Source organism: Gracilinanus agilis, chromosome 4 (assembly GCF_016433145.1).
Source record: "Gracilinanus agilis isolate LMUSP501 chromosome 4, AgileGrace, whole genome shotgun sequence".
Classification (NCBI taxonomy): Eukaryota; Metazoa; Chordata; class Mammalia; order Didelphimorphia; family Didelphidae; genus Gracilinanus; species Gracilinanus agilis.
The window spans coordinates 53,832,168-53,856,389 of NC_058133.1; the positions used below are offsets into that span (position 1 = coordinate 53,832,168).

General features: G+C 38.0%; 1 protein-coding gene across 1 annotated transcript; it reads left to right on the plus strand.

Annotated features, from left to right (window-relative positions):
* The first annotated feature begins 5,912 nt into the window (after positions 1-5,912).
* Positions 5,913-24,016, plus strand: LOC123245384 (low affinity immunoglobulin gamma Fc region receptor II-b-like). The gene is made up of 7 exons (XM_044674249.1): positions 5,913-5,990; positions 8,811-8,831; positions 11,804-12,058; positions 18,114-18,368; positions 19,594-19,707; positions 23,125-23,156; positions 23,323-24,016. Exons 1-7 carry the CDS (start codon positions 5,915-5,917, stop codon positions 23,368-23,370), a joined length of 801 nt encoding a protein of 266 aa, XP_044530184.1. The 5' UTR covers positions 5,913-5,914; the 3' UTR covers positions 23,371-24,016.
* Positions 24,017-24,222: the final 206 nt, after the last annotated feature.

Consider the following 24,222-nt stretch of genomic DNA (forward strand, 5'->3'; position numbering starts at 1 on the left):
TAGCTCATTTCACAGAGGAACCTTATCAAGTTGGTCAGGAGGTGATGAATTTATTTTTTTAATCAATTAATAAAGAGCACTTCCTAACCTGTAAAAGGGTTGTAACCTGTGTTTGTGGACACAATATCCCCACTAACTAAATCATGGAGTAGCATGGAAGAAATAGTACTGCTTTTTGGTCAAATCTTAGCTCTTTCATTTGTCACTTGTGTGATCATGAGAAAGTCAGTTGATTGCTTTGTGTCTCATTTATGCTAATCTGTAAAATAAGGTTATATGATCTTCAAATCTTTTTAATATTTTAAATCTAGGAGCCTATGGCTCTTTGGAGTTAGATGCTAATGTGTCCTCTCTGAGGCTTGACTTCTTGTTCCTTCTTATCTTACCTTTTGCAAACCAGGAATAAGTAAGGAGATCATTTCGTAGATAAAAATAAGTCAAGTAGAATCCATATGTAATCTGGGACTTTTTATCCCAACTCCCATTTGCTGGAGTAGATTATATCCTCAGAATTATACTTTCTGATCCCTTCCAGGGTTCTAGGGGAGACCCCTAGATTGTTGAGATTTTCCTTCTAATTCTATTTGCTCAAAGACCCAGTGTGGAGGTGTCTTCTCCTCAGTATCAATATCTAGTTGACAGTTTATATCTCCCCTTGATCATTCATGGACCCAATGATTAGTGCCACAGAATCATTTAACCAGTTAATATCAATTAGGTTTGAAAATAGATATTTACTAAGAAGATATGACAAAAGCAGAAGTTGAAAATATTCTACCAGAGTACCTGAGTACACTCTCCTCTTTACCACCTTGGACCCTGGAAAGAGTGGACATAGACTTCAAGCAATTGCTACCAAGCATTCACCCTAACCTACCAATTTCATTTCTGAATTTAGCAAAAATGAAAAACAGGGTAACTCCATGTAGGACTCAGCAACTTGCTGGCTTGGGTCAAGCAGGTCACTTTTTAGAGCTTCATGGGCATACAAGGCTCAGCTGCCTCAAACTCTGAAATGGACTCCAGTTCTTGAACCTTTTGGCAACTCATATTTCCAAACTTTCCAAGCTCATAAGTCATAGCTCTCTCTAATATTCTTTCACCAAAAAAATCCCAAGAAAGATAGCTACAACTGAGACAGAAGCAATATCAGGGCCATGTGTTCAGGACCTACATGATAGACAGCTGGATGGGGAAAGAAAGGTTAAAGCCCTCTCCCCATTCAGAGGCTTACCATGTTATGCTTTCTTTATTTAGACATAGCCAAGGTGAGATCACTTTGGTCAGTTACATTTTTTTTGCATGCACACTCCCTTTTGACTTAGAATGAGGAAAACCAACAAAAACAAGGCACTGGCTACTTTACCATGCTCAGAAGTGGAGAACCAGAATCCTCTGTTCCACATTATCAGATTCTTCCAGGAGCAGACTCAACCTCTAGCCTCAGCAAGGAGGATTGAATCAGACAGAACATGTTATTCATGTTCCTAAGGCCTGGACTCTCATTGACCAGCCCCTCATGACCTACAGAATCCCAAAATGTTGGTGTTAGAAGGTATTTCAGTGAACATCTAGTCAAACTCAAAGCTGAAAGGTAATCTCTACCACAACACCTCTGACATCCAGCCTTTGTTTGAAGCCCATCAATGAGGATGGTCTCAACACATTCTAAGGCATTTCATTTTACATGTGGGCAGCTCAAATAATTAGGAAATTTTTCCTGACTTCAAGTTTACAACTGCCTCTTTGTAATTTCTATCCATTTTCAGTCACTCATTAAACATTTAAGTGCCTACTATGTGCCAGGCACTGTGCTAAGCACTGGGGATACTAAAGAGGCAAAAACATAGCCTCTGTCCTCAAGGACCTCACCATCTAATGGGGAAGACAATAAGCAAACAAGAATATAAAAACTATAAGTGGGATAAATAGGAGATAAGAAAGAGTAGTAGAATTAAGAGGAGTTAGGGAGGGTTTTCTGTAGAAGGTGGAATTTTAGTTGAGTCTTAAAGGAATCCAGGGAAACCAGGAGATGGAGATCAAGAGGGAGAATGTTCCAGATTTGTGAGACAGTCAGAAAAAAAATGAGAGATAGTATCTTGTTCATAAAACAACAAGGAGATCTAAATCACTGCATTTAAGAGTCCATGTCCAGGAACAAGGTATAAAAACTCTGGAAAGGTAGGAAGTGGTTAGATTATGAAGGGCTTTGAATGCCAAACAGAGGATTTTATACTTGATCTTGAAGGTAATAGAGAGCCACTGGAGTTTATTGAGTAAGAGGTGGCAAGGTCTGACAAGGTCAGACATGTGCTTCAGGAAATTACTTTGGTGACAGAATGGAGGGTGCATTGGATTGAAGAATGACTTGAGGCAGCAAACCCACCACCATATTTTGGCTATAATTCAGGAGTAAGGAGATAAGGGTCTGCAGCAGGGTAGTAGCTATATCAAAAGAGAGAAGGGAGAACGTTGGAAAGATGTTACAAAGATGAAATTGTTCTTGGTCCTACCCTCCAGGACCAAGGAGAACAAATCTCCAAAGGAATTTTTTCTTGTAGTTGAAGCTTTTCTTGTAGTTGAAGAAGACTACTATCTTCCCTTGAGCCTTTTCTTCTCTAAGATAAACATCTTCACTTCCTTCAACTGATTCTCATTTGACAGAACCTTGGGACCCTATACCATTCTAGTTTTCTCCCCTGAACAATCTCTACATTGTCAATGTCCTCCCTAAAATACAATATTCAGGATGTGTTCTGACAAAGGCAAAGTAAAACAGGACTACTACCTCCTATTCCCAATCATTTTAATCTTACCTGGGCAAGTTACCTAAATTCTCAAAGTTCTAAACAACTTTCTCAGACTATAAACTGCAGAGAAGGTGTTAATCTTATTAGTAGAAGGAGTTTCCTCATCTTAGACCTTCCTATAATAGTGGACTCACCAATTTAGTCCCTGTTTCTATAGAAAAGAGGAGTAATGAGAGTGGAGCCAAAATGGTGGAATATCAAAAGAATAGAAAGAGTGCCCCCCTTCTCAGCCCCAACTCAAACTCTTCCAAACAGATTTAGAAAGCATGTCAGACTGAATCCTGTTTAGGCAATCCAATAAAAATCAGGGAGTCATTTGTTCAGCCTAGTTTGACCCAGTGAGACAGTTCAGAACTAAAGCAATGTGATAAACTTGTAGAGCTCAGGCCAGGGGAGTTCTAATTGACTTGGCCTTGGATGATATTACTTTGGGAATATTGAAAGCTTGTGGGTCCCTAGCCTGAGCTGTCTCTGAAAGCTCTGAATAACACAATACTTAATATATGAAGAAAATATCATCAGGATCAACCCAGACCTTCCCTGCAAGGGTGCAAAGAGCCTGGACTTTCTGAAATGAGAAAGTAGGCTGGAAGAATGAGCAAACAAAAAAAAAATCCGACCACAAAAAGCAGAGTTGCTGAAGACACAAACTCAGAAGGAGATAATGACTCCAAAACATCTACAAGCCAAAGTTCAAAATAAAATGCAACTTGGGCACAAATTCAACTAGAGCCCAACCTCGTGTGTGTGCCCAAGTTTCCCTAGCCAGTGCTTGCCCATGCGGGCACTCTCCTAGCCACTGCTACTCCCCAGCCAGCTGCACAGCCATACCATAGGTACACCAGAGCTCTCCTAGTACCTCCTCTGAATGATTCCCAGGCAAAAGTGATCTCCTCCCTTTTTCTAGTCCAATTTATGCTTCTTGTGACCTCCCTTTCTTAAGCCTTTTTGATTTGGCAGACTTCAACCTCAGTCTAGATGTAAGGAGAATTCCATTGCCTGAAGTCACCATTCAGTCCTTAGAATAGCATAGCCCTAGGAGAACATTTCTCAGCACTGTAGGGAGGACTCCACTCATCACCTCAGAGAGATATGATTCAGAATTTCAGAAATAGGATCCTTTGCTTCAAAATTCAAAGGTTTTCTTAGGGTGCCAAAAAAAAAAAAGATATAGGCTAGTATTAAATTTCCACCAGAGTTCTTTTAATTTGCACTTTTCTTATCGATCATGATATTTGTAGCAATTTTTTCATATTACTAATATAGTTTTAATTTCTTCATGAAAACTGCCTGTTCATATTTGCCATTTAGAGAATGCTTTGTATTCTTATAAATTTGATTTGGTACTCTATATATTTGAGAAATGAAGAATTTGTTGGAGATTGTAATTTTAGCTTTTTAGCTAAATTTTAGCAAAATTTTATTTTTTAAAAAAATAACATTTTAGCTTAATGTAATCAAAATTATCCATATAATTTTTCATTATGTCCTCTATGTATTGTTTGATCACAAATTCTTCTCTTATCCATAATTCTGATAGGTAAATTCTTTCATATTTCTTTGATTTGTTTATGGAATTGCCCTTTATTTCTAGATCAAGTATTCATTTTCAATTTATCATGGTGTATTGTGTGAGATGTTGGCATATGCTTAGTTTCTGCCATATTGTTTTCAAGTTTTCCCAGCAGTTTTTGTCAAATAATAAGTGGACAAAATGTTTTTCATACTTGTCCTTTCTCTTTCCAGATTATGACTGGACTCTGGGGTAGACTCTTCTGAATAATCAACAGCTGGTATTTTCATGGGGAGATGAGATTGATAAGTAACTTAAAATATATCATCATATTTCATTATCACAACAATCTATTGGGGTATATAGAACATTCTGGTTCTGAATTATATTTTATATATATATATATAGTCATCTATCTATCTATCTATCTATCTATCTATCTATCAGAAGTCAATAAGAGAAACAAAGTCTCAAATAGATAAAAATCTGAGACTCCTCTTTTGACCCCTTTTTTGATCCACACCTTTTCTTGTTGAAAAGTATTGTGGCCTTAATGAAAAGCTTTAAGCTCCTAGCAAACCAACAGTTAAGAGGTTAACATTCTCTTCTTTGGTCAGAAATACAACTGTTTTTGTTTCAGGGGTGGTTTGGAACAGGCAAAGTCAATTCAGGGACTTCTTGACCCAGCAAAGTATTCTCAGAATTAGCTTACTGCTAATCACATAGCTGAAGGTCCAGCCTGGTTCTTATCTTCACCTTGAAGCTTCTAAGCCTGTTGTATTGTCTATGTTAAAAATACAGCTCCGTGTAGTTGTGGGAAACTCTCCTTGTGCTTTTGAGAGAAAGGGAGTTTGAATTTCTTATATAATAAACTTGTGACTCAATGGCACTTCAGAGAAGCAGCTATGAGTTAACAGTCAAGATCGTCTCCCATATCCCATTATTTCCTTATCAACTAAGCAGTCCTCATCAGATTATTGGAGATAATAAATAGATCTTGACATCTATCTATATTTATATGGTTAGTGCCCTTCTAAGCTCAAAATTGCAAACCTGGATCAAAGATTTTGAGTTGTAAGAAATCTGGGTGCTCACTTAGGTGCCTCCCCTTCTTTCTCATCTTTTAGATTCAAACAAACTAAACAACATCAATGACAACAATGAATGTGTGTGTATGTATATATAGATATAGATATATAATATTATTCTTCTCACAGTCTAGGTTACAGCCTGAATTCCAAGGAGGCCAGAATGGGGTAATTTGTTTGCTGTCTAATAGATTTCTCTGAAATGAGAGTTGTGTAATCAGTTTGTTTTAGCTATGTGGGTGCTTGTCCAGGAAATTCTGCATTCAGCTGGCAAAGAGGGAAGAAGCTGAGAGAAAGGGGAATCTAGTTGGAGGAGGGTCAGGCAAAGGGGCTGGAGGGGAGGAGATTCTGATGCAGAAAGTCAGTGCTCACTTCTTCTTTTAGACAGAGTGTTTACATGTCCTCTGGAGTGGACTCTTCTAGGGTTGGTGGGACTGGTGTATGCTGCTCTTTTCTGAATCTCTGTGCTGCTTGGAGTCCACTCCTGACATCCCCTGGCTGCCATGGGGGAATCAAGGGTGCCCCAGCCTGTCACTACTTTTAGCTCTGTGCTGCTGTGGGCAGGGCTGTTGTGCCTAGGTGAGTCTGAGCTTAATGGGGAAGAAAATAGGAGGGACAGATAAAAGACTTATTTCTAACTCGGGCATCATTTTGGGAGCCTGACTTGGGAGGAAAATGTGAGTGGGGACGATGAAGAGAATGTGGGGAGTGGGAAGGAGTTAAACCAAACGAGTTCTTTAGATTCAGGACGTGAAGTAGTTGTTCAAGTTGCTGGACAGTGTGCCATGCTGACAATGCTGCTTCTTTCAGGCTAAGTAAAAATTGACTTTTGTTAGGGTGTCTTCTTCCCAATAGGGACCCTGAAATGTTTTCTTTTCTCTCAGATCTTGGTTTTTTGAGAACTTGACCCACTGTATGGTATAAAATGGTTGATAACAACTCAGAGTTAGATATCTCTAGATGTTTCTATTTTAATAGTCCCAGAGGAATTAAATTGCTTTGGTCAAGAAATGGTTGAGGGTTTCCTCCCTTTGTTGCTCAAATCATTCAATTTGCAGGTGTTGTTCTCTCCCCTGTGTCTAAAGCTGGCTTTCCTTGTTGAGGAAAGGGAAGTGCTTATCCAAGAAAGTGAAGAACAGATAGAACCCTAATTTCAGTCATTCAAGATTAGATGATTATGAGGCTTGAATAATTGAAAAATTAAGATAATTGCTTTTTATTTCTTTAAAATATATAGATGCTATCTGGAATAGAAGGTGGTGGTGAGGTAGGATATGTATTCATTCTTAGTGCAGTTTTAAGCTCCAAGCTGTGGCCCTAGATCAAAGATATGGAGTCAGACATCACTGAGATGCCTCTTCTTCCCCCATTTTTTGATGAAAAACAAACCATCAAAAAGTCAAGGCCATAGAATCTAAATGATTTGTCCAAAGTGACACAGATAGCAGTACCATGATCTGAACTCAGGTCTTCTGACCCCAAAGTCAATCCTGCATCTACTAGATCATGCCCATGCCTCTGATCTGGGGAAAAATTCCTCATTCTTCCTTTTTTCTTGGGGAGTCATCTCCAGGTCAAATCACAAGTTCTGATGAGATATACTGACTGAATGTGGCTCTCCTACCCCACCAAGGCTCCAGATTTGCCTAGAGTGGAGCATGGCAGCTGCTCCTCTCCATCCCCCCAAAATAGCTCATACTGGATTCCTGGGTGTTTTATGGTTCTGTCAAGTCCAGCCACCTTTTTATTCAACTCAGTGACCTGGGGACTTCACTACCCATACTAAAATATCCATACTAAACATACTTCAGTAATAGGATCTAAGCAGAGACATCCTTAGGCTGGATATTGGGCAATGATTGGCTATGAAAATAAGGTAGAGAGAGCAAAGGGTAGAATAGAATTTAGAGCCAAAAAGGACCTGAGAAACTGTCTAATATAATTTTCTTATTTTGTAGATGAAATTTGGACCTAGAAAGGTTTTGATGATTAGCTAAATGTTACATCATTAGTAAAAAAATTACAGAGCCTGTATCCCATCAGGGCTTAATAAATGAGATCACATTGCCATGTTTCCTGACTTTCAGAGAACTGCCAAGACACTTAGATGTTAGCAAATCTTCCCATTTTCAATTCATTGCAGGGGCATGTTTTTCTCATAGCATTGTGCTCTACCTATCTGTCTGCCTGGGTTGGGGAATTCTGATTTTCTTATTCCTTGACTCTAAAAAGACTCTGAGTGTGTAAACACGCCTAACTTTGTTTCTCTGTTCAGTCAAGGATCCAGTTCCATCTCTTCATTAATAATAATCATAAGAGATAGATAGCACTTTAAGGTTTCTAAAATGCTCTATAAATATTATATCACTTGAGCATCACAACAACTTTATGATACAGGTACTATTATTATCCCTATAGAACAGATGAGAAAACTGAGGCAGACAGTAGTTCAGAGACCTGTTCAGGATCACATAGCTAGTAAGGGTCTGAGGTCTAGTTCTGAACTCAGGTCTTCTTTTCTAGGTCCAGCGCTCTGTGCACTATATCACTTGGCTAAACAGTAACTACTCCCACCTCCAAAACAAGACATCTAGCCCCAGTGGCCTTTCATAGTTTGTTTTTTATTATTATTTATTATTTTTTATATTTTTAATTTAATTTTTTATTGATTCCTTTCATAGTTTTTAAGAAGCTTAGCCAATAGTATGGAAATATTCTTTACATGATTTCACATGGATAATAGATATCACATTTCTTGCCTTCTCAACGAATGGGAGAAAGGCAGGAGAAAGGGAGAGAATTAGGAACGCAAACATTTATTTTTTAAAAAGAATGTTAAAAACAGATATCTTTAAAAAGAAGAAGCAGCACAATCAGATAGTGAGTCCAGGTATTGTGGTCTCTTCTTTCTTCTTCTGCCCCCCCCTCCCGTTCATGGGCACTTTTGCCTTAAAACCTACCCTCAAGAAAAGATTTAATTCAATGAAGTCATTCACACTCAGGTGGGGAGATGTTGACATTTTCAAAGGGAACAAAACATTAAGTTATAAAAATGTCTCTAATGGTGGAATTTCAGGTGTCATTGAGCAAGCAATAGGTTATTTTCTTTCTTTGTGGAGGGGAGGGAGTTGGAGGGAGGAGCCTATTCTATTCTATTCTATTCTATTCTATTCTATTCTATTCTATTCTATTCTATTCTATATAGGAGGAGTCTAGTCATTATTCTAGCCTATTCTGAGGAATATTGGGTAAGGACCGCACAAAGAACATCTTTCTTTGGGGCACCTGGCTTCTCTGGTTCCCTACGTAGTTCCCTGGGTCATGGTAGTCCCATGAGATGACCACTCTTCCCCTGGGTTCACTGTCCTGCTCTGATGTTTGCTTTCTGGTCTCTTTCAGCTTCAGCTGTGAGGAGTAATGGTAAGTTCTTTATTCAGGTTTGGCTTATTTTTTTTTTTCTCCCCATCCCACCACCAACCCCTAACACCCACATCCCAGAATGGTCTAGAGCAGTGATGGTGAACCTTTTAGAATCTGCATGCCAAACTACAGCCCTCATGCTGCATGTAAGCCCCCCCACCTTATCTCAGACAGAAGAGGGAGGAAGCACTCCCATTGGGCTGCTGGGCAGAGGGGTGGGTGATGAGAGAAATGTTCCCAGGTACGTGTGGAGAGGGGGACAAGAGCAGCCTCTCTGGCACTCATGCCCTAGGTTTGCCAGCACAGTCCTAGAGGATTGGTAGCTAGTGTCTAGAGGATTGGTAGAGCTGGAGGCATGTACCTCACCTAATTAGTGGGGGACTGAGGCTTTGAGGTCAGTAAGTGGCAGCTGTCACTGAGATAACATTCTTCTCCCAGAACATTCTGCCCAAGAGTGTTAGTTCTCTTTTTTAGCCTTGGAGATTCAACCCTCTTCCTCTCCCTCTGCCCTCACTGCCACCTCTAAGAGCTTGTTCTTGTTCAGTCATTTAGTCCTGTCCAACTCTTCCAGGCTAAGATACTGAAATGGTTTACCATTTCCTTCTCCAATATAAATTCATTTTACAGATAAAGAACTGAGGCAAATAGGGATTATGTGATTTGCCCAGGGTCACACAGCTAATAAGTGTCTGAGCTCAAATTTGAACTCAAGTCTTCTTGACTCCAGGCGCAGTGTGCTATCCAACCTAGCTGCAGCCCAGAAATTTGGTTTTCAGACTCTTGCAAAGCCACAGGAAGCACATACCCTCCAAAAAGGACTAGTTTCCTTGAGTATTTCTCCATGTTTCTCTGTGAGCAGATTTTGTGTCTATCACTATTTCTTCCATTAAGTCATGCATATCTTACTACTTGCTTCATAGAAAGAAAGTTTTGCTTTTTACTACCCATTTGACTTTGTCATTTAACTTCTCTAGACCTGGATTTTCCCATTTGAAAAATGAGAAAGTTGGACTAGAGACTTTTTTCAGCTCTAAATCTAATGATTTAGGTACAGATGAGAGAATGTGTGTAAATGCTTAGTGCAGTGCCTTAATAAATGTTTACTTCCCATCCCCACTTCCCCCAGGCATGCCTGTTTTATGTTAGGTTGCTACATATTTTATGTGTCCTGGATCAGGGCTGGAAGGGAATTTAGATGTCATCTTGCCCAGCTTCCTTATTTTGCAGGTGAAGAAACTGAGTTCAAAAATGTTAACTGAGTTGTCCAAGCTCATGAAACCAGTAAGTGACTAAACCAGAACCTGAACCCAAAATTTTTGAATTTACAGTTAACATTCATTCTCCTGCCCTAAGTGATCTCTAAATGAATATGTGCTGCTTGGGCCAAGTCAAATCAAGTCAACAAGTATTTATTACATCTATGATGTCTCAGAAACTGAAGTAATCGTTGGGGATTGTGATGATTAAAAATTCTGACTGGGTTGCAGGTAGGAAAATCAATTTGTTGATCAGGCTAGCATAATCAATAAATTAATTGATCAGTGATCTCTCTTGGTGATCAAAGACAAAGAAAATCAGCATCCTGGTTCATCCCATATGGAAGCTCATTATTCAGTCCTCTCCCAGACATTCCAAGACATTACTAAATGACATCTAGACAAAGAGGAGTTGGTCCATCATTCTCTTGGTCCTTCTCCAAATGGAGAATCAAATGCCCCTGCCCTGTGATCAAGTCCCATCTGATTAGGAATGACTTTGTTCAATATTCTTTTTTACATTTTTAAACCCTTAACTTCTGTGTATTGGCTCCTAGGTGGAAGAGTGGTAAGGATGGGCAATGGGGGTCAAGTGACTTGCCCAGGGTCACACAGCTGGGAAGTGTCTGAGGCTGGATTTGAACCTAGCACCTCCCATTTCTAGGCCTGACTCTCAATCCACTGAGCTACCCAGATGCCCCTGTTCAATATTTTTCAATGTGAGATTCAAGGACACTGTCCTGCTGCTCACAGACACACATGACCTAAGCTAGTTCTTATTTACTGGGCAAGAAAGAACCCATAATCTCATTTTTCTGTTGCCCTACAATGGGAGATGCTATGGGATGAGAGTATCTCTTGAATATCCAAGGAATAAAGGAATAAGGAAAGAGGTTTTGGGGACAAATCTGAAGCTCAATTCAAAACCCAGAAATATTAATAATTCAATATATTACAAATAAGTCTTCTCAGGATACCAAGAAAGGAAAAAATAGTACCTTCTCTCAAGATGCTTAATCTGTGGGTAGTGCTGTCTATGCTGTATATTATATATATGTGTGTGTGTATATATATGTATATATATACACACATAAAATCTGTGTGTATGTTATCATTATTTAACATGTAATAATACATTATATATGTATATATTATCAATTAAGCAGATTGGAGGAAAAGTATTGGGGGCAGAGATTCAGATCCTTTGACAAGGCTAGAACTAGGGTGCTGACCTAGAAATGGAGGCAACTCTGACCCTTCTCTGTTCAATAGGAAGGTATTTCCCCAGTAAATGAGTCATTCTCCTTACTGCAGACCCCAGATATTTTTGTCCTTTCCCCTAGATTTCAGATATTGAAGTTACAGATAATTTACTCTTTTTCCCCACCTGAAATGGGCTCTCTTGGAGGAGATGATTCTTATTTTTCTTCTTCTAACCAAGCAGGGACTAGGGGGACCCTTAAGGATCTGTCTACCCCTGTGGTCTCATGACTCTGTGTGGCATAAATATGTGAGAAAATTGCCACTAGCAGTTGATTCAGCTTTGACAACAACATGTACTCCACATCCCTTTAAACATGCACTGTTTGTGATCCATTCCATTCTCTGTGTCTTTTGCTGGTGTTGTCTTCCCTTCATATCAGGGATTTTGTATCTCTTCTTGGACTCGAGAGACTTCTTTTTTTATTATTCAACTTTCCTCTCTCCTCTCATCAGGTCCACCAAGTGCATTACTGACACTGGAACCCCCATGGATCAATTTGCTCCAGGGGGACAATGTGACTTTGAAGTGTGAAGGGTTGCAAACCCCTGGACATGAATCCATTGAATGGTTCCACAATGGATCAGCTATGTCCTTCCACCAGGACTCCTATACCATTCCAGCTGTCAACCTGAAGGACAGTGGTGAATACCAATGCCGGACAGAACAAACTTCCCTCAGCAACCCTGTGCAAGTACAAGTCACCAGTGGTGAGTGAAGAATTAGGAGACTGAGGAAAGGTGGAGTGGGAGGGAAAGAGTTGAAATTTTCTTACAATATAGCCTGGAAAGGGACCTATCCTATTTACGGGCAGAACTAATATCAAGGGTACTGGATGGAAGAGGTCCTGAGAAATCTCCTACTTAATTTTTTATTCTTCTTATTTTAAAATTTTTATGTTTTTTCCAGATTATATGTAAATAAAATTTTAATACTCATTTTCTAACATTTTGTGATTCTTGGTCTCTCTCTTCTTCCCACCCTTTCCCCCTTCTCCCTCCCTGAGACAGTAGGTGATATGACAAAAATTGCTCTACAGAATGGTTGTATCAGTACCCAAAACCACCAACAGTGAAATAGTGTCCCAATTTTTCAACACCCCCTCAACATGTATCACTTTCCCTTTTTGTCATATTAACCAGCCTGATGAGTGTAAGATGGTACCTCAGAATTCTTTTAATTTGCATTTCTCTTATCAATAGTGACATGGAGCATTTTTTCATATAACTAAAGATTATTTTATTTTTTTAATCTGAGAATTTTGTATTCATATTTTTTGAACATTTGTCAATTGGTGAATCCTTTGTATTCTTATAAATTTTGACTCAGTTCTCTATATATTTGAGAAATGAGGCCTTTATCAGATATACTTGCTATAAAATCCCCCCCCCCCCAGTTTGTTGTTTCCCTTCTAATCTTGGTTCCATTGATTTTGTTTGTGCAAAACCTTTTTAATTTAATGTAATCAAAGTTTTCTGTTTTGCTTTTATAATGTTCTCTTGTTTTGTTTGGACATAAATTCTTCCCTTAGCCATAGAGCTGACAAGACTTTTTTTGTTCTCCCCTAATTTGTTTACAGTTTCACTTTTAATTCTAAATAATTTATCTATTTTAACTTTACCTTGGTATGTTGTAATGGTCTATACTTAGTTTCTGCCATACCGTTCTCCAGTTTTCCCAGCAGTTTTTGTTGAGTACTGATACTTCCAAAACTTTGGATCTTTGGGTTTGTCAAACACTGGGTTACTCTGGTCATTTACCACCAAGTGTAGAGTGCCTAATCTATTCCACTGATCCACTACTCTATTTCTCAGCCAATTCCAGACTGTTTTGATGGGTGCCACTTTATAAAACATTTTGGCATCTGATACACCTAAACCACCTTCCTTAACATTTTTTCATCAATTCCCTTAATATTCTTGGTCTTTTGTTCTTCCCAGTAAATTTTATTATTACTTTTTCTAGTTCTATGAAATATTTTTTGGGTAGTTTAACTGGTATGGTGCTGAATAGGTGAAATAATTTAGATAGAATTGTCATTCTTATTATTATATTAGGTCCACCTACACATGAGTAATGAATGCTTTCTTAATTATTTAGACCTGATTTTATTTGTGTGAAAAGTGTTTTGTAGTTGTGATCATATAGTTCCTGGTTTGTCTTGGCAAGTAGACTACCAAATATTCCATACTGTCTACAGCTTTCTTAAATGGTATTTCTCTTTCTATCTCTTGATGTTGGACTATATTGGTATCATATAGAAAAATTGATGATTTATATGGCATTTTTTCATATCCTACAACTTTGCTAAAGTTGTTAATTGTTTCAATTAATTTTCGGGCTGATTCTCTAGGATTCTCTAAATGTACTATCATATCATTTGTAAAGACTGATAGCTTTGTTTCCTCATTGCCTTTTCGAATTCCTTCAATTTCTTCTAGTTTTCTAATTGCTGTAAGCTAGCATTTCTCTTAACAATATTAATTTGTAATAGTGAAAACAGTGAAAATTGTAATAGTGAAACATTCTTTCTTCACTCTTGATCTTATTGGGAATGCTTCTAGCTTATCTCCATTATAGATAATGCTTACTTATGATTTTAGATAGGTCCTATTTATCATTTTGAGGAATGTTCCATTTATTCCAAAGTATTCTTAACTTTTTCAGAATGGGTGAAGTATTTTGTCAAAAGCATTGTCTGCATCTATTAAGACAATGAATCTAAGTCTATTAAGATATTAAGATAATATGGTTTCTGTGGGTTTGTTGTTGATATGGTCAATTATGCTGCTAGTTTTACTAATATTGAGCCATCCCTGCATTCCTAGTATAAAACCAACTTTATCATAGTGTATGATACTTGTGATATATTGCTGTAATCTACTTGCTAATGTTTAATTTACAATTTTTGTATCAATATTCATTAGGGAGATTGATTTATAGTTTTCATTCTCTTTTTTTCCTCCTATTCCTGGTTTATATATCAACACCATGTTTATGTCATGAAAGGAATTTGGTAGAGTTCCTTCTTTAGCGATTTTCCCAAAAAGGGTATATTGTATTGGAAATTAATTGTTCCTTAAATGTTTGGTAGAATTCACTTATGAATTCATATAGCCCTATGACTTTTTTCTTAGAATAGTATGATGACTTTTTCAATTTCTTTTTCTTAGATGGGATTGTTTAAGTATTTTATTTTCTCTTTTGTTAATCTCAGATATTTATATATTAAAATATTTATGTCTTTCACTTGGATTGACAGATGTATTGACATATAGTTGGGCAAAATAGCTCCTAATAAGTGCTTTAATTTCTTCTTCATTGGTTGTGAATTTTCCCTTTTCATTTTTGATATTGGTAATTGATTTTTCTTTTCTTAAATTAAAGGTATTAATGGTTTATCTATTTTTTTATAAAACCAGCTACTTATTTTATTTATTAGCTCAATAGTTTTCTTACTTTCAATATTATTAATTTCTCCTTTTTATTGTCAGGATTTCTAATTTAGTGTTTAATTGGGAATTAAAATTTGTTCTTCTTATAGTTTTTTTTAATTGCATACCAAGTTCATTGATTTGCTTTTTATTTTATGGACGTAAGCATGTAGATATAAATGTTCCCCTAAGTAATGCTTTTGCTATATCCACCAAATTTTGATATATTGTCTCTTTGTTGTCATTCTCTTTAATGAAATTGTTGAATGTTTCTATGATTTGTTCTTTGACCCACTCATTCTTTAAGATGAAGATATTTAGCTTCCAATTCATTTTTAGCCTTTTTCTCTGCAACCCTTTGTTGAGTATAATTTAAAAAAAAAATTTTTTTTTAGACCCTTAACTTTGGTGTATTGTCTCATAGGTGGAAGAGTGGTAAGGGTGGACAATGGGGGTCAAGTGACTTGCCCAGGGTCACAGAGCTGGGAAGTGGCTGAGGCCAGGTTTGAACCTAGGACCTCCTGTCTCTAGGCCTGACTCTCACTCCACTGAGCTACCCAGCTACCCCCTGTTGAGTATAATTTTTATAGCATTAAGGTCTGAGAAGGATGTATTTAATATTTTTACTTTTATGAATTTGATTGTGGGACTTACATGTCTTATTATATGATCGATTTTTGTGACAGTGCCATGTATTGTTGGGAAAAGATATATTTCTTCCTATTCAGCTTTCTCCAGAGGTCTATCAAATCTAACTTTTCTAAAATTCTTTTCACCTCCTTAATTTCCATTTTTTTAATTTGACTTATCTAATTTTGGAAGGGGATGGTTAATGTCCTCTACTTACATCACTTTATTGTCTTTAGCCTCTTGTAATTTAAGTAACTTCTCCTTTGGGTCCAATGTTATTTGGTCCAGATATATTGAAAACTGATATTATTTCGTGTTTATGGTACTTTTTTTTTCAAAATGTGATTTCCTTCTTTATTTTTTTTCATTAGATCGGTTTTTGCTTTTACTTTGTCTGAGGTCATAATGACTATCACTGCTTTTTTAATTTTAGTTAAAGTATAATAGGTTCTGCTCTAGACATTTATCTTTACTTTATATATATCTCTTTGCTTTAAATGTATTTATTGTGGGATTCTGATTTTTAATATATTCTGTTATCCTTTTACTTTTTATAGTGAGATTATACTATTCACATTCATAGTTATGATTACTGTGTTTCTTCCATTTTATTCTCCCCATTTATTCTTCTCTTCCTTTCCTTTCAGCCTTTCCCTCTCCACAAATGTTTTTGATTCTGATTATTACCTCTCTGAGATCACTCTCCCTTTTGTCTGTCCCCCCTTTTTTATTCTCCCTCTTTTTATTATTTCCCTTTAGGGTAAGATAGGTTTCTATAGCTGAGTATGGATATTATTCCTCCTTTGCACCAGTTCTGATGAGAGTAAGGTTCAAGAATTATTCCCCTCTCCTAAATTCCCCTCCATTGTATTGATTCTTACATGCATCTCACATGAGATAATGTATGCTCAACTTTTACTCCTTTTCATGACCTTGCCTATAAGTTGAAGCTTAGCTCAATTCTCAGGGTGGAGGAAGTACTGTGCCTGGGATCCCTGGGGCCCATGTCCACTGGATTGAGTTGGATTCTTCTCCTCAGCTGCCAACTCCTTCAGATGCTGTGAGCATAAGAATGCTCCTCATGCTCTTCAGCATATGTTGGTGCTCATCTGCATACACTGGGCTACATCTCTGTATGTGCTAGGCTGCTTTCCACATTGCGGGCTCCACTGCTTTCCCCTCTTATCCTATTGAGATGGATTCTTCCTGCTGTCCCTTTATATTTTCTTTAGTTGAAACCCTGCTTCACTATCTTTTATTGCTTCTGTGGCGTAGCTGTTTGGCGGTAAGTTTCAGTGAGCTCAAGAAATTCCTTATTCTATCATCTTGGCTGCCAGATGTGGAAGTTCGATTTTAATACTCTTTTTCACTGTTGTTCTTCTGAGGTATGAGTTTAGCAAGTCTTATTATAAGTTTCCCTCCCTGGACCTATTTCTAAAAAAAACATAATCATGTGGTTTTGGATGCTTTTAAAAATTAATATTGCCCATTACATGTATTTATACTTTTTTGTCAATTATATGTAGAAACAATTTTAACACTTTAAAATTTTTTTTGAGACCCAAATGTTCTTCATCCTATCCTTTCTCACTGAGACAGTAAGTAATCTAAATAGATATTACATTTGAAATCCTATAAGAAAGTTTTCCCAATTAGTTCTTTTGTAGCAGAAAACTCCAACAAAAAAATGAAGAAAGTATAAAACTAGAGAAACTGAGTCAGGGAAAAATTTTATATTCATTTTGCTTGGATAGATCAAAGGACTCTTGAACTGGGACCCCATAAGTATTTTATACATGGAGGCCTGTCTTGCTTGAGTCACACAGGGTTTGTAAAGTGTGCTAGTCTGTTTTGCACTCCTATCCCTTTGTGATAGAGCTTTCCTGCCAGTCTTCTAAGTTGTTTTGGGGAGGAAATTGTTTTATTCCATTTTTTGGTGGGTTCTACTGCTCCATAAACGATTTGAGGCATTATTTGAAAGTTCTTTGCCTTTTCTCCACCACCTTGGCTTCACTCCAGTCCTTGGGTCAGTCTATTTTCACAACTCATTTCTGTCGGGAAGTTTCTAAAACTCCCTCCTAGGTGACCAAGAGACTAGGGACCTACATTTAACCAATCATCAAGTATTTATTAAAGGCTTACCCTGTAATAAGAATTAGAAATGTAATCATAGAGAATGAAACAATTCTTAGTCACAAAGAGCTTACATTCTAATGGAGAAGATAACAAGTACATGTAAAAATACATACATACAGCATAAAAATAAAGATAAATGCAAATGTATACAAGATACTCTGAGAAGAAGGCTGCTAGCAGTTGAAAGAATCATAAAAGGTTTCGTGTAGAAGATATTGTCTGAGATGCATCATGTAAGAAGAAAGAAACTTTATGAGGGAGAGGTAAGGATGTAGTGTAGGAATGGGGGGAGAGGATAAGGGTAGAGAATTAGAGATGGCCGGTGGAAAAGCATGGAGTTGGGATCTAAAGGGAGGAACAGAGAGAATGCCATTATGGCTGAGTGGTCAATCCAGGGGAGTGGAGAGTGATATCAGAGAGGCTGGTTGGGTTATAAAGGACTTTAAAAGCTCAACAAAGGAGTCTATTTTTTGTCCTTTGTATTGGCAGCAAGTATTAGATGGCCCAGTGGTTCTAGGAGAAACTAGAATGTCCTGAGCCAATACTCTTTGTTTGTGCCTTTCAGGTTGGCTGCTACTCCAAGTGGCAAGCCTGGAATTCATGGAAGGTGATTCTACAATCCTGAGGTGCCACAGTTGGAAGAACAAACCTATACATAAAGTCACATACTACCATAATGACAAAGCCTTAAAGTATTCTTATGAATGTTTTGACTATATCATCCCTCAAATGAACTATACTCACAGTGGATCCTACTATTGTGTAGGGCATATAGGAAATAATATCCATACATCTAAAATTGTCATGATCACTGTCCAAGGTAAGAGAACTTCACCAAGGCATTTGAGGGGAAGAGATGGACACTCGGGACTGAAATTATGTGGTTTTATTAGGAAGATAAGGAAATTCTAGACAGAGATAACAGGAATAAGTGACACTGACATAGCATGCTTATATTTATGAAGCATTTTTCATGCAATTCTCATTTTAGCTCTGCAAAAATTCCTACAGACATTATTACTATTATTGTTATTATTATTATTATTATCATTTTAGAGGTTAGCAAATTGAGCCTCAGAGAGATATGCCTTCTCCATGGTCACTCAGTGAGTAAGTGCTAGAGGCAGGACCTGAATGCAAGCCTTCCTTATTCCAAGCCCAGCATTCTATAGACTATGCCATGTCCCATTTCCCGATATCACAGTTGAGCCAAAGAGCCATGGAGAATCAGGGCAGTCACACTGTGTAATAATTAGGTCAAATGGGTGTCTGTTTTAGTAGTCATAGCCAGAGATCCAGTTTCTTTGGGCTCACCTCCTTTGGAGACCACAGGTCCCAAGTGATGAGCTTTAAGAAGACAGCTTGAATAATTCTTGAAGAGCTTACCCCAAAACATCAATGGGATCCCCTAAGTAGGGGGAGAAGATCCTACAGATACAAACCTTATCCTAGAGTCTCTCAATTTATCCTCTATCATCAGTTAGGTCTTCTCCTTCAGGATATTTCTATATCTAGGTAGAAACTGTAAGCCTGTGCAATGGGCCTCTCCATATAATAGAAGTCTTAGGAGTGTTCCTTTGTTTTGGCTCTTTGGGTTCAGGGAAACCTCTGCCTGGCAATGAGTTAAAGCCTCTGTCAATATGTCCTATACATTGCTAAACTCTGTGGACAGAAAGCAAGAAAAAAATAATCCCTACTTTAAGGAGTTTACAATCTAATGAGAGAGACAATATCCAAACAAGATATATACAGAATCAATTGGAGATTTGTAATCTTAGAGGGAAGGCAATAGAATTGAGGGTGATGGAGAAAGACTTCTTGCAGAAGGTGGGGTTTGAACTGAGACATAAAAGAAATCAGGAAAGCCAGGAGGCTGAGACCAGGAGGGATGCTTGGCAACTAAAGATAAAGGAGGAGTACAGGAGAAGAGGGGCCTGCCCTAAGGCAAGGCTGATTGGGCCAGGTAGCAATAGTGGAGGGTAAGCAAAGGGTAGAGGTAGGGAAGAAGTACTGTGTATCCTGAGATCTGTTTCTCTCCAAAACAGGAGGGAAGTGGAGCATCATAAGAGGATTTACCATAGTATTGGCCCAGGTAGTTGTAATTGCTGTGATTGCTGCTGCTGCCGCCCTTTATTACTACAAGAGACACAGGAAAACAGGTGTGTGGCCCCCTGGGTTTCTTAAGTAATAAGCTCTCTTCTTGGCCAAGATCATGACGCTATTCTTCCCCAGGATCTGGATGGTATCAGCTTTTCCCTGGCCTAGAAAGTCTCCAGAACACATATAGATAGGTATAACAGTGAGATTCTCCACACAACAGTGGAGTTCTTTTACCCCATGGATGCCATGCAAAGGCACTTAGAAATAGTGTTTTACAAATCTAACAAATGAAAAAAAGTTTATTACTTAAAAACCTAATTTGATGGAGAAACAAAGATATAATGAGAAAAATAGTAAGAAACAGACACAGGGATAAAAGTGGTCACTAAAAAACACAAAGATCTAAATCAAGTGACCTCTTAGACACCCCACTAGCTATTCCACTTAGTTATCAGAATTCTTGTTATTGGATAACTCTCTTTCTTTACAAATGACCACTTCTTTTTTCCTTAGACAGAGCTTACCCCAACTGAATTCTTCAACAGTGCCCTTAGTGAAGGACAGAATGTGGGTAGGGTGGTAGACATGAGAAAGCAATGTTTGAAGTTTCCTAGGATTGAGAGTACCAGGAAATTTTGCAAGGTCATCTAGCAGAGTCACCAAACTTTATAACTGAGTAAATGGAAGCCTAGAAAGGTTAGGTGGCTCATCTGTGTTCATGAAAACAGAAAGGGGCAGAGATAGCACAAGTCTTCCAATTCCTAATCTGGCTCATTTCATTACACTTAGCTGCCTTTCTCTTTCTCCTCATGCTTCCCACTAGGTTTCCCTGAATAACCTGAGAACTAGATGGAAGAGCCTTCATGATTTGAAGGCAAACTCTCAGGGAGGGTGAGAGCCTTGGACTTCTGACAATAGGATTAGGAGAGGGAGGAGTATATCTGGGAGGTAGTAGTGGCTTAACTACTGTTGGGTCTTGAATTTAACATTTTTTTTAATTTTATTTTTTCCCCAATTACATGTAAAAACAGTTTACAATATTTTCCAAAGAATATTGAGTCTCAAATTCTCTTCTTCTCTCTCTCCTTCTCCCAACCACCTTGAGATGGTAAGCAATCTCATATAGATTTTATATATGGAATCATGTAAAGCATTTTTGCATATTAATCCTTTTGTGGGAAGAAACTCAAATAGGAAAAAAAGCAAGAAAGTGAAAAATGTTTACTTTTATTTGGATTCAGACATAGTTCTTTTTCTCTGAAAGTAAATGACAATTTTTATCATGAGTCCTTTAGGGTAGTTTTGTATCATTGTATTGCTGAGAATAGAAAGTATTCACAGTTATTCATTGTAAAGTAGTCCTGTCCCTGTACAATGTTTTCCTGGTTCTGCTTATTTTACTCTGCTTTAGTTTGTGTCTTCCCAGGTTTTTCTGAGATCCTCCTGATTGTCATTTATTACAGCACAATAGTATTCCATTACAACCATGTACTATAACTTAGGTGAGCCATTCCCCAATTGATGGGTATCTCCTCACTTTCCAAAACTTTAGCCCCCTAAAAACAGCTCCTTTAAATATTTTTGTACAGATAGGTCCTCCCCCTTTTCTTTTTTTAAAAAATCTCTCTGGGATACAAACCTAGTAATGATATTGCTGGGTCAAAGGCTACTTATTATTTTATAGCCCTTTGGGCATAGGTTCAAGTTGCTCCCCTAAATGACTGAATCAGTTCACAACTCCCCAGCAGTGCATTTGTGTCCCAGCTTTCCCATATCGCCTCCAAGTTCTGTCATTTTCTTTTTCTGTAATAACCAATCTGATAGGTGTGGTGTATTACCTCAGAGATATTTCAATTTTTATTTCTCTAAATAATAGGGATTTAGAGCAGTTTTTGTATGACAATAGGGAACTTTAATTACCTTGTTCTTGTCTTTTGACCATTTATTATTGGAGAATGACTTGTAGTCTTATATATTCAACTCATTTCTCTGTGTATTTGTAAAATGAAGCCTTTATTAGAGAGACTTGTAAAAATTTTGCACCATTATGATTACTGTGTATTTTTCCATTCTGTTTATCCCTGTTTAATCTCTAACCTTCCCCTCCCCTAGTTTGCCATCTTTTCTATCAGCCCTACTATCCCTCTTATACCTTTCTCCTCCTACTTTGGTATAGGATAAGATAACTTTCCAACTGATAGTGTACGTTCTTCCCTCATTGAGCCAGTTCTGATGACAATAAAGTTCCCAAAGGCTCCTCCCCACCTTCTCCATCTTTCCCTCCACTAGTTCTTTCATGCCTCTTTTATGTACAATAATTTACCCCATTCTATTTTCCTTTTCACGCTACTGCCAATGTATTCCTCTTTCTCATGCCTTAATTTAATTTAAAATTTTTATCATTCCACCATATTCCACTCACATCCTTGCCCTCTGATTATGTATACTCTTAACTGCCCTAATAATGACAAAGTTCCTTGGTATTATAAGAATCATCTCCCCATGTAGGGATATACACAGTTTAACCTTATTGAATGTTTTGAGTTCTCTTTCCTTTTTTACCCTTTTTTATGGTTCTCTTAAGTATTGTACTTGAGAGTCATATTTTCCATTTAACTCTGGTCTTTTCATCAGGACTGTTTTAAAGTCCTCTTATCTCACTAAATTCCCATTTTTCCCCTGAAGGTATGCGGTTTTGCTGGGTAAGTGGTTCTTGGTTGAAGTTCCAGCCTTTTGGAGAATCATATTCCAGGTTCTCCAATCCTTTAACCTAGAAGCTGCTAAGTTTTGTGTTAAACTGACTATGGCTCCAAAATATATGAATTCTTTCTTTTTGGCTGCTTGAAATATTTTCTGATTGACCTGGGAGTTTTGGAATTTGGCTATAATATTCCTGGTAGTTATCTTTTTGAGGTGTCTTTCAGGAAGTGATGGGTGGATTCTTTTGATTTCTATTTTGCTCTCTGATTTTAGAATATTAGGGCAGTTTTCCTTCATTATAGGACAACTGATCAGGATTCTCATCACCAGATTTGTAAGCATTTATTAGTAAAGAGAGAGAGAGGGAGAGAAAGAAAATTAGAGAACGAAAACATTTCTAGATCTGATTCTCCATTTTGCTGGCTCAGGCCAAGGAACTGCTCAGCAGAGATGGCATGGCCAGATAAGGAGCTGATGGGAGAGAAAATGCCAGCCTGGTGACAGGTACAGGAGCCAAGAGACCCACTGGGCTTCCCACCCTCACTTGTCAAACCCTGTTGGCTCCACCTTCCTTTCCTTGGCCAAGGGCTTTTTAACATTCTGTGTCCTTATGCTGGCTCTAGGTGTTGCCTTTTTTTTTCTTTTAGAAGATTGGGTTACTTTTTGACTGTATCTTATCCATCCAAATAGCAGCAACAGTAACAGTATCTCCAGCACTCAATATACCTTTTAATATAGCAATGATTGAACCTGACAACTTTTCTTTACATCCACAGTGAGCATTCCTGATGAGATAAAAAAGAAAGAGGTGAGTGCAATAGCTCAGCTGCCTCCCCATTTACCCCACCCAATACTGTCCTCCCTTTTCTTTAATAGAATATATTATGTATTGCCTATGTTCTATCTATCCTGCTCTACATTCCTCACCTACCCACCATTGACCCAATTCTTCCACATCTCTCTGTTTTCTTTAGGTGGAGAATCCAGTCTCCTATTCACTTTTAAAGCACATAGATGCCTAAAAGGAGGAGGAATGAGGATGCCCATCAAGTTATCAGTACCAATACGTACAACCACCTCTACCCCTCCCAAAGTGTCCCTATCCTGCTCGCTCCCTCTGGTACCAGGCTGAAAGAGCTGGTAGACCTAAGACTGGGGACCAGCTGCTTCCTGAGCCAACTTTGTCATTCAAGGAAAACGGCTTTGAAAATCTCTTTTGCACATGTCTGCATGATTTCTACATTGCTTTAAAAGAATCAAAGGCAACTGATTGCCAGTGTTTACACTGCTTGTCTATGCTGCCCAATCTTGATGATTTCATACCCCGAATGACTTTTGCACAATACTATGGGCAATCCAAAACATTTGTTTCTCTTTAGAGGAATTTTCTTGAGACTGTTCCCTCACTAGGGTAGGCCTTGGATCTGGTGGTAGCTTTCTCTGTCCATAAGTGTTGGAGTTGGAGCAGGAGATGCTTGAGCATGGCTCTCCTTAGGGGAGAATGATCTTAAAGTGATGAAATGGGGTGTTTCTCTACCATCTATCTCCTTCCTCAACAGTCCTCACTGCTTTGTGTTGAAATGGGCCCCAGCTTGTGTTTTATGAATCCCACTTTGGTTTTTATACCAGTCATCTCTACCTGTGCTTTCCTTTAAAGTTTTAGATAGGGGGTAGCTGGGTGGCTCAGTGGATTGAGAGCCAGGCCTAGAGATGGGAGGTGCTAGGTTCAAATCTGGCCTCAGACACTTCCTAACTGTGTGACCCTGGGCAAGTCACTTAACTCCCATTTCCTAGCCCTTACCACTCTTCTGCCTTGGAGCCAGTACACAGTATTGACTCCAAGATGGAAGGTAAGAGTTTAAAAAAATAAAGTT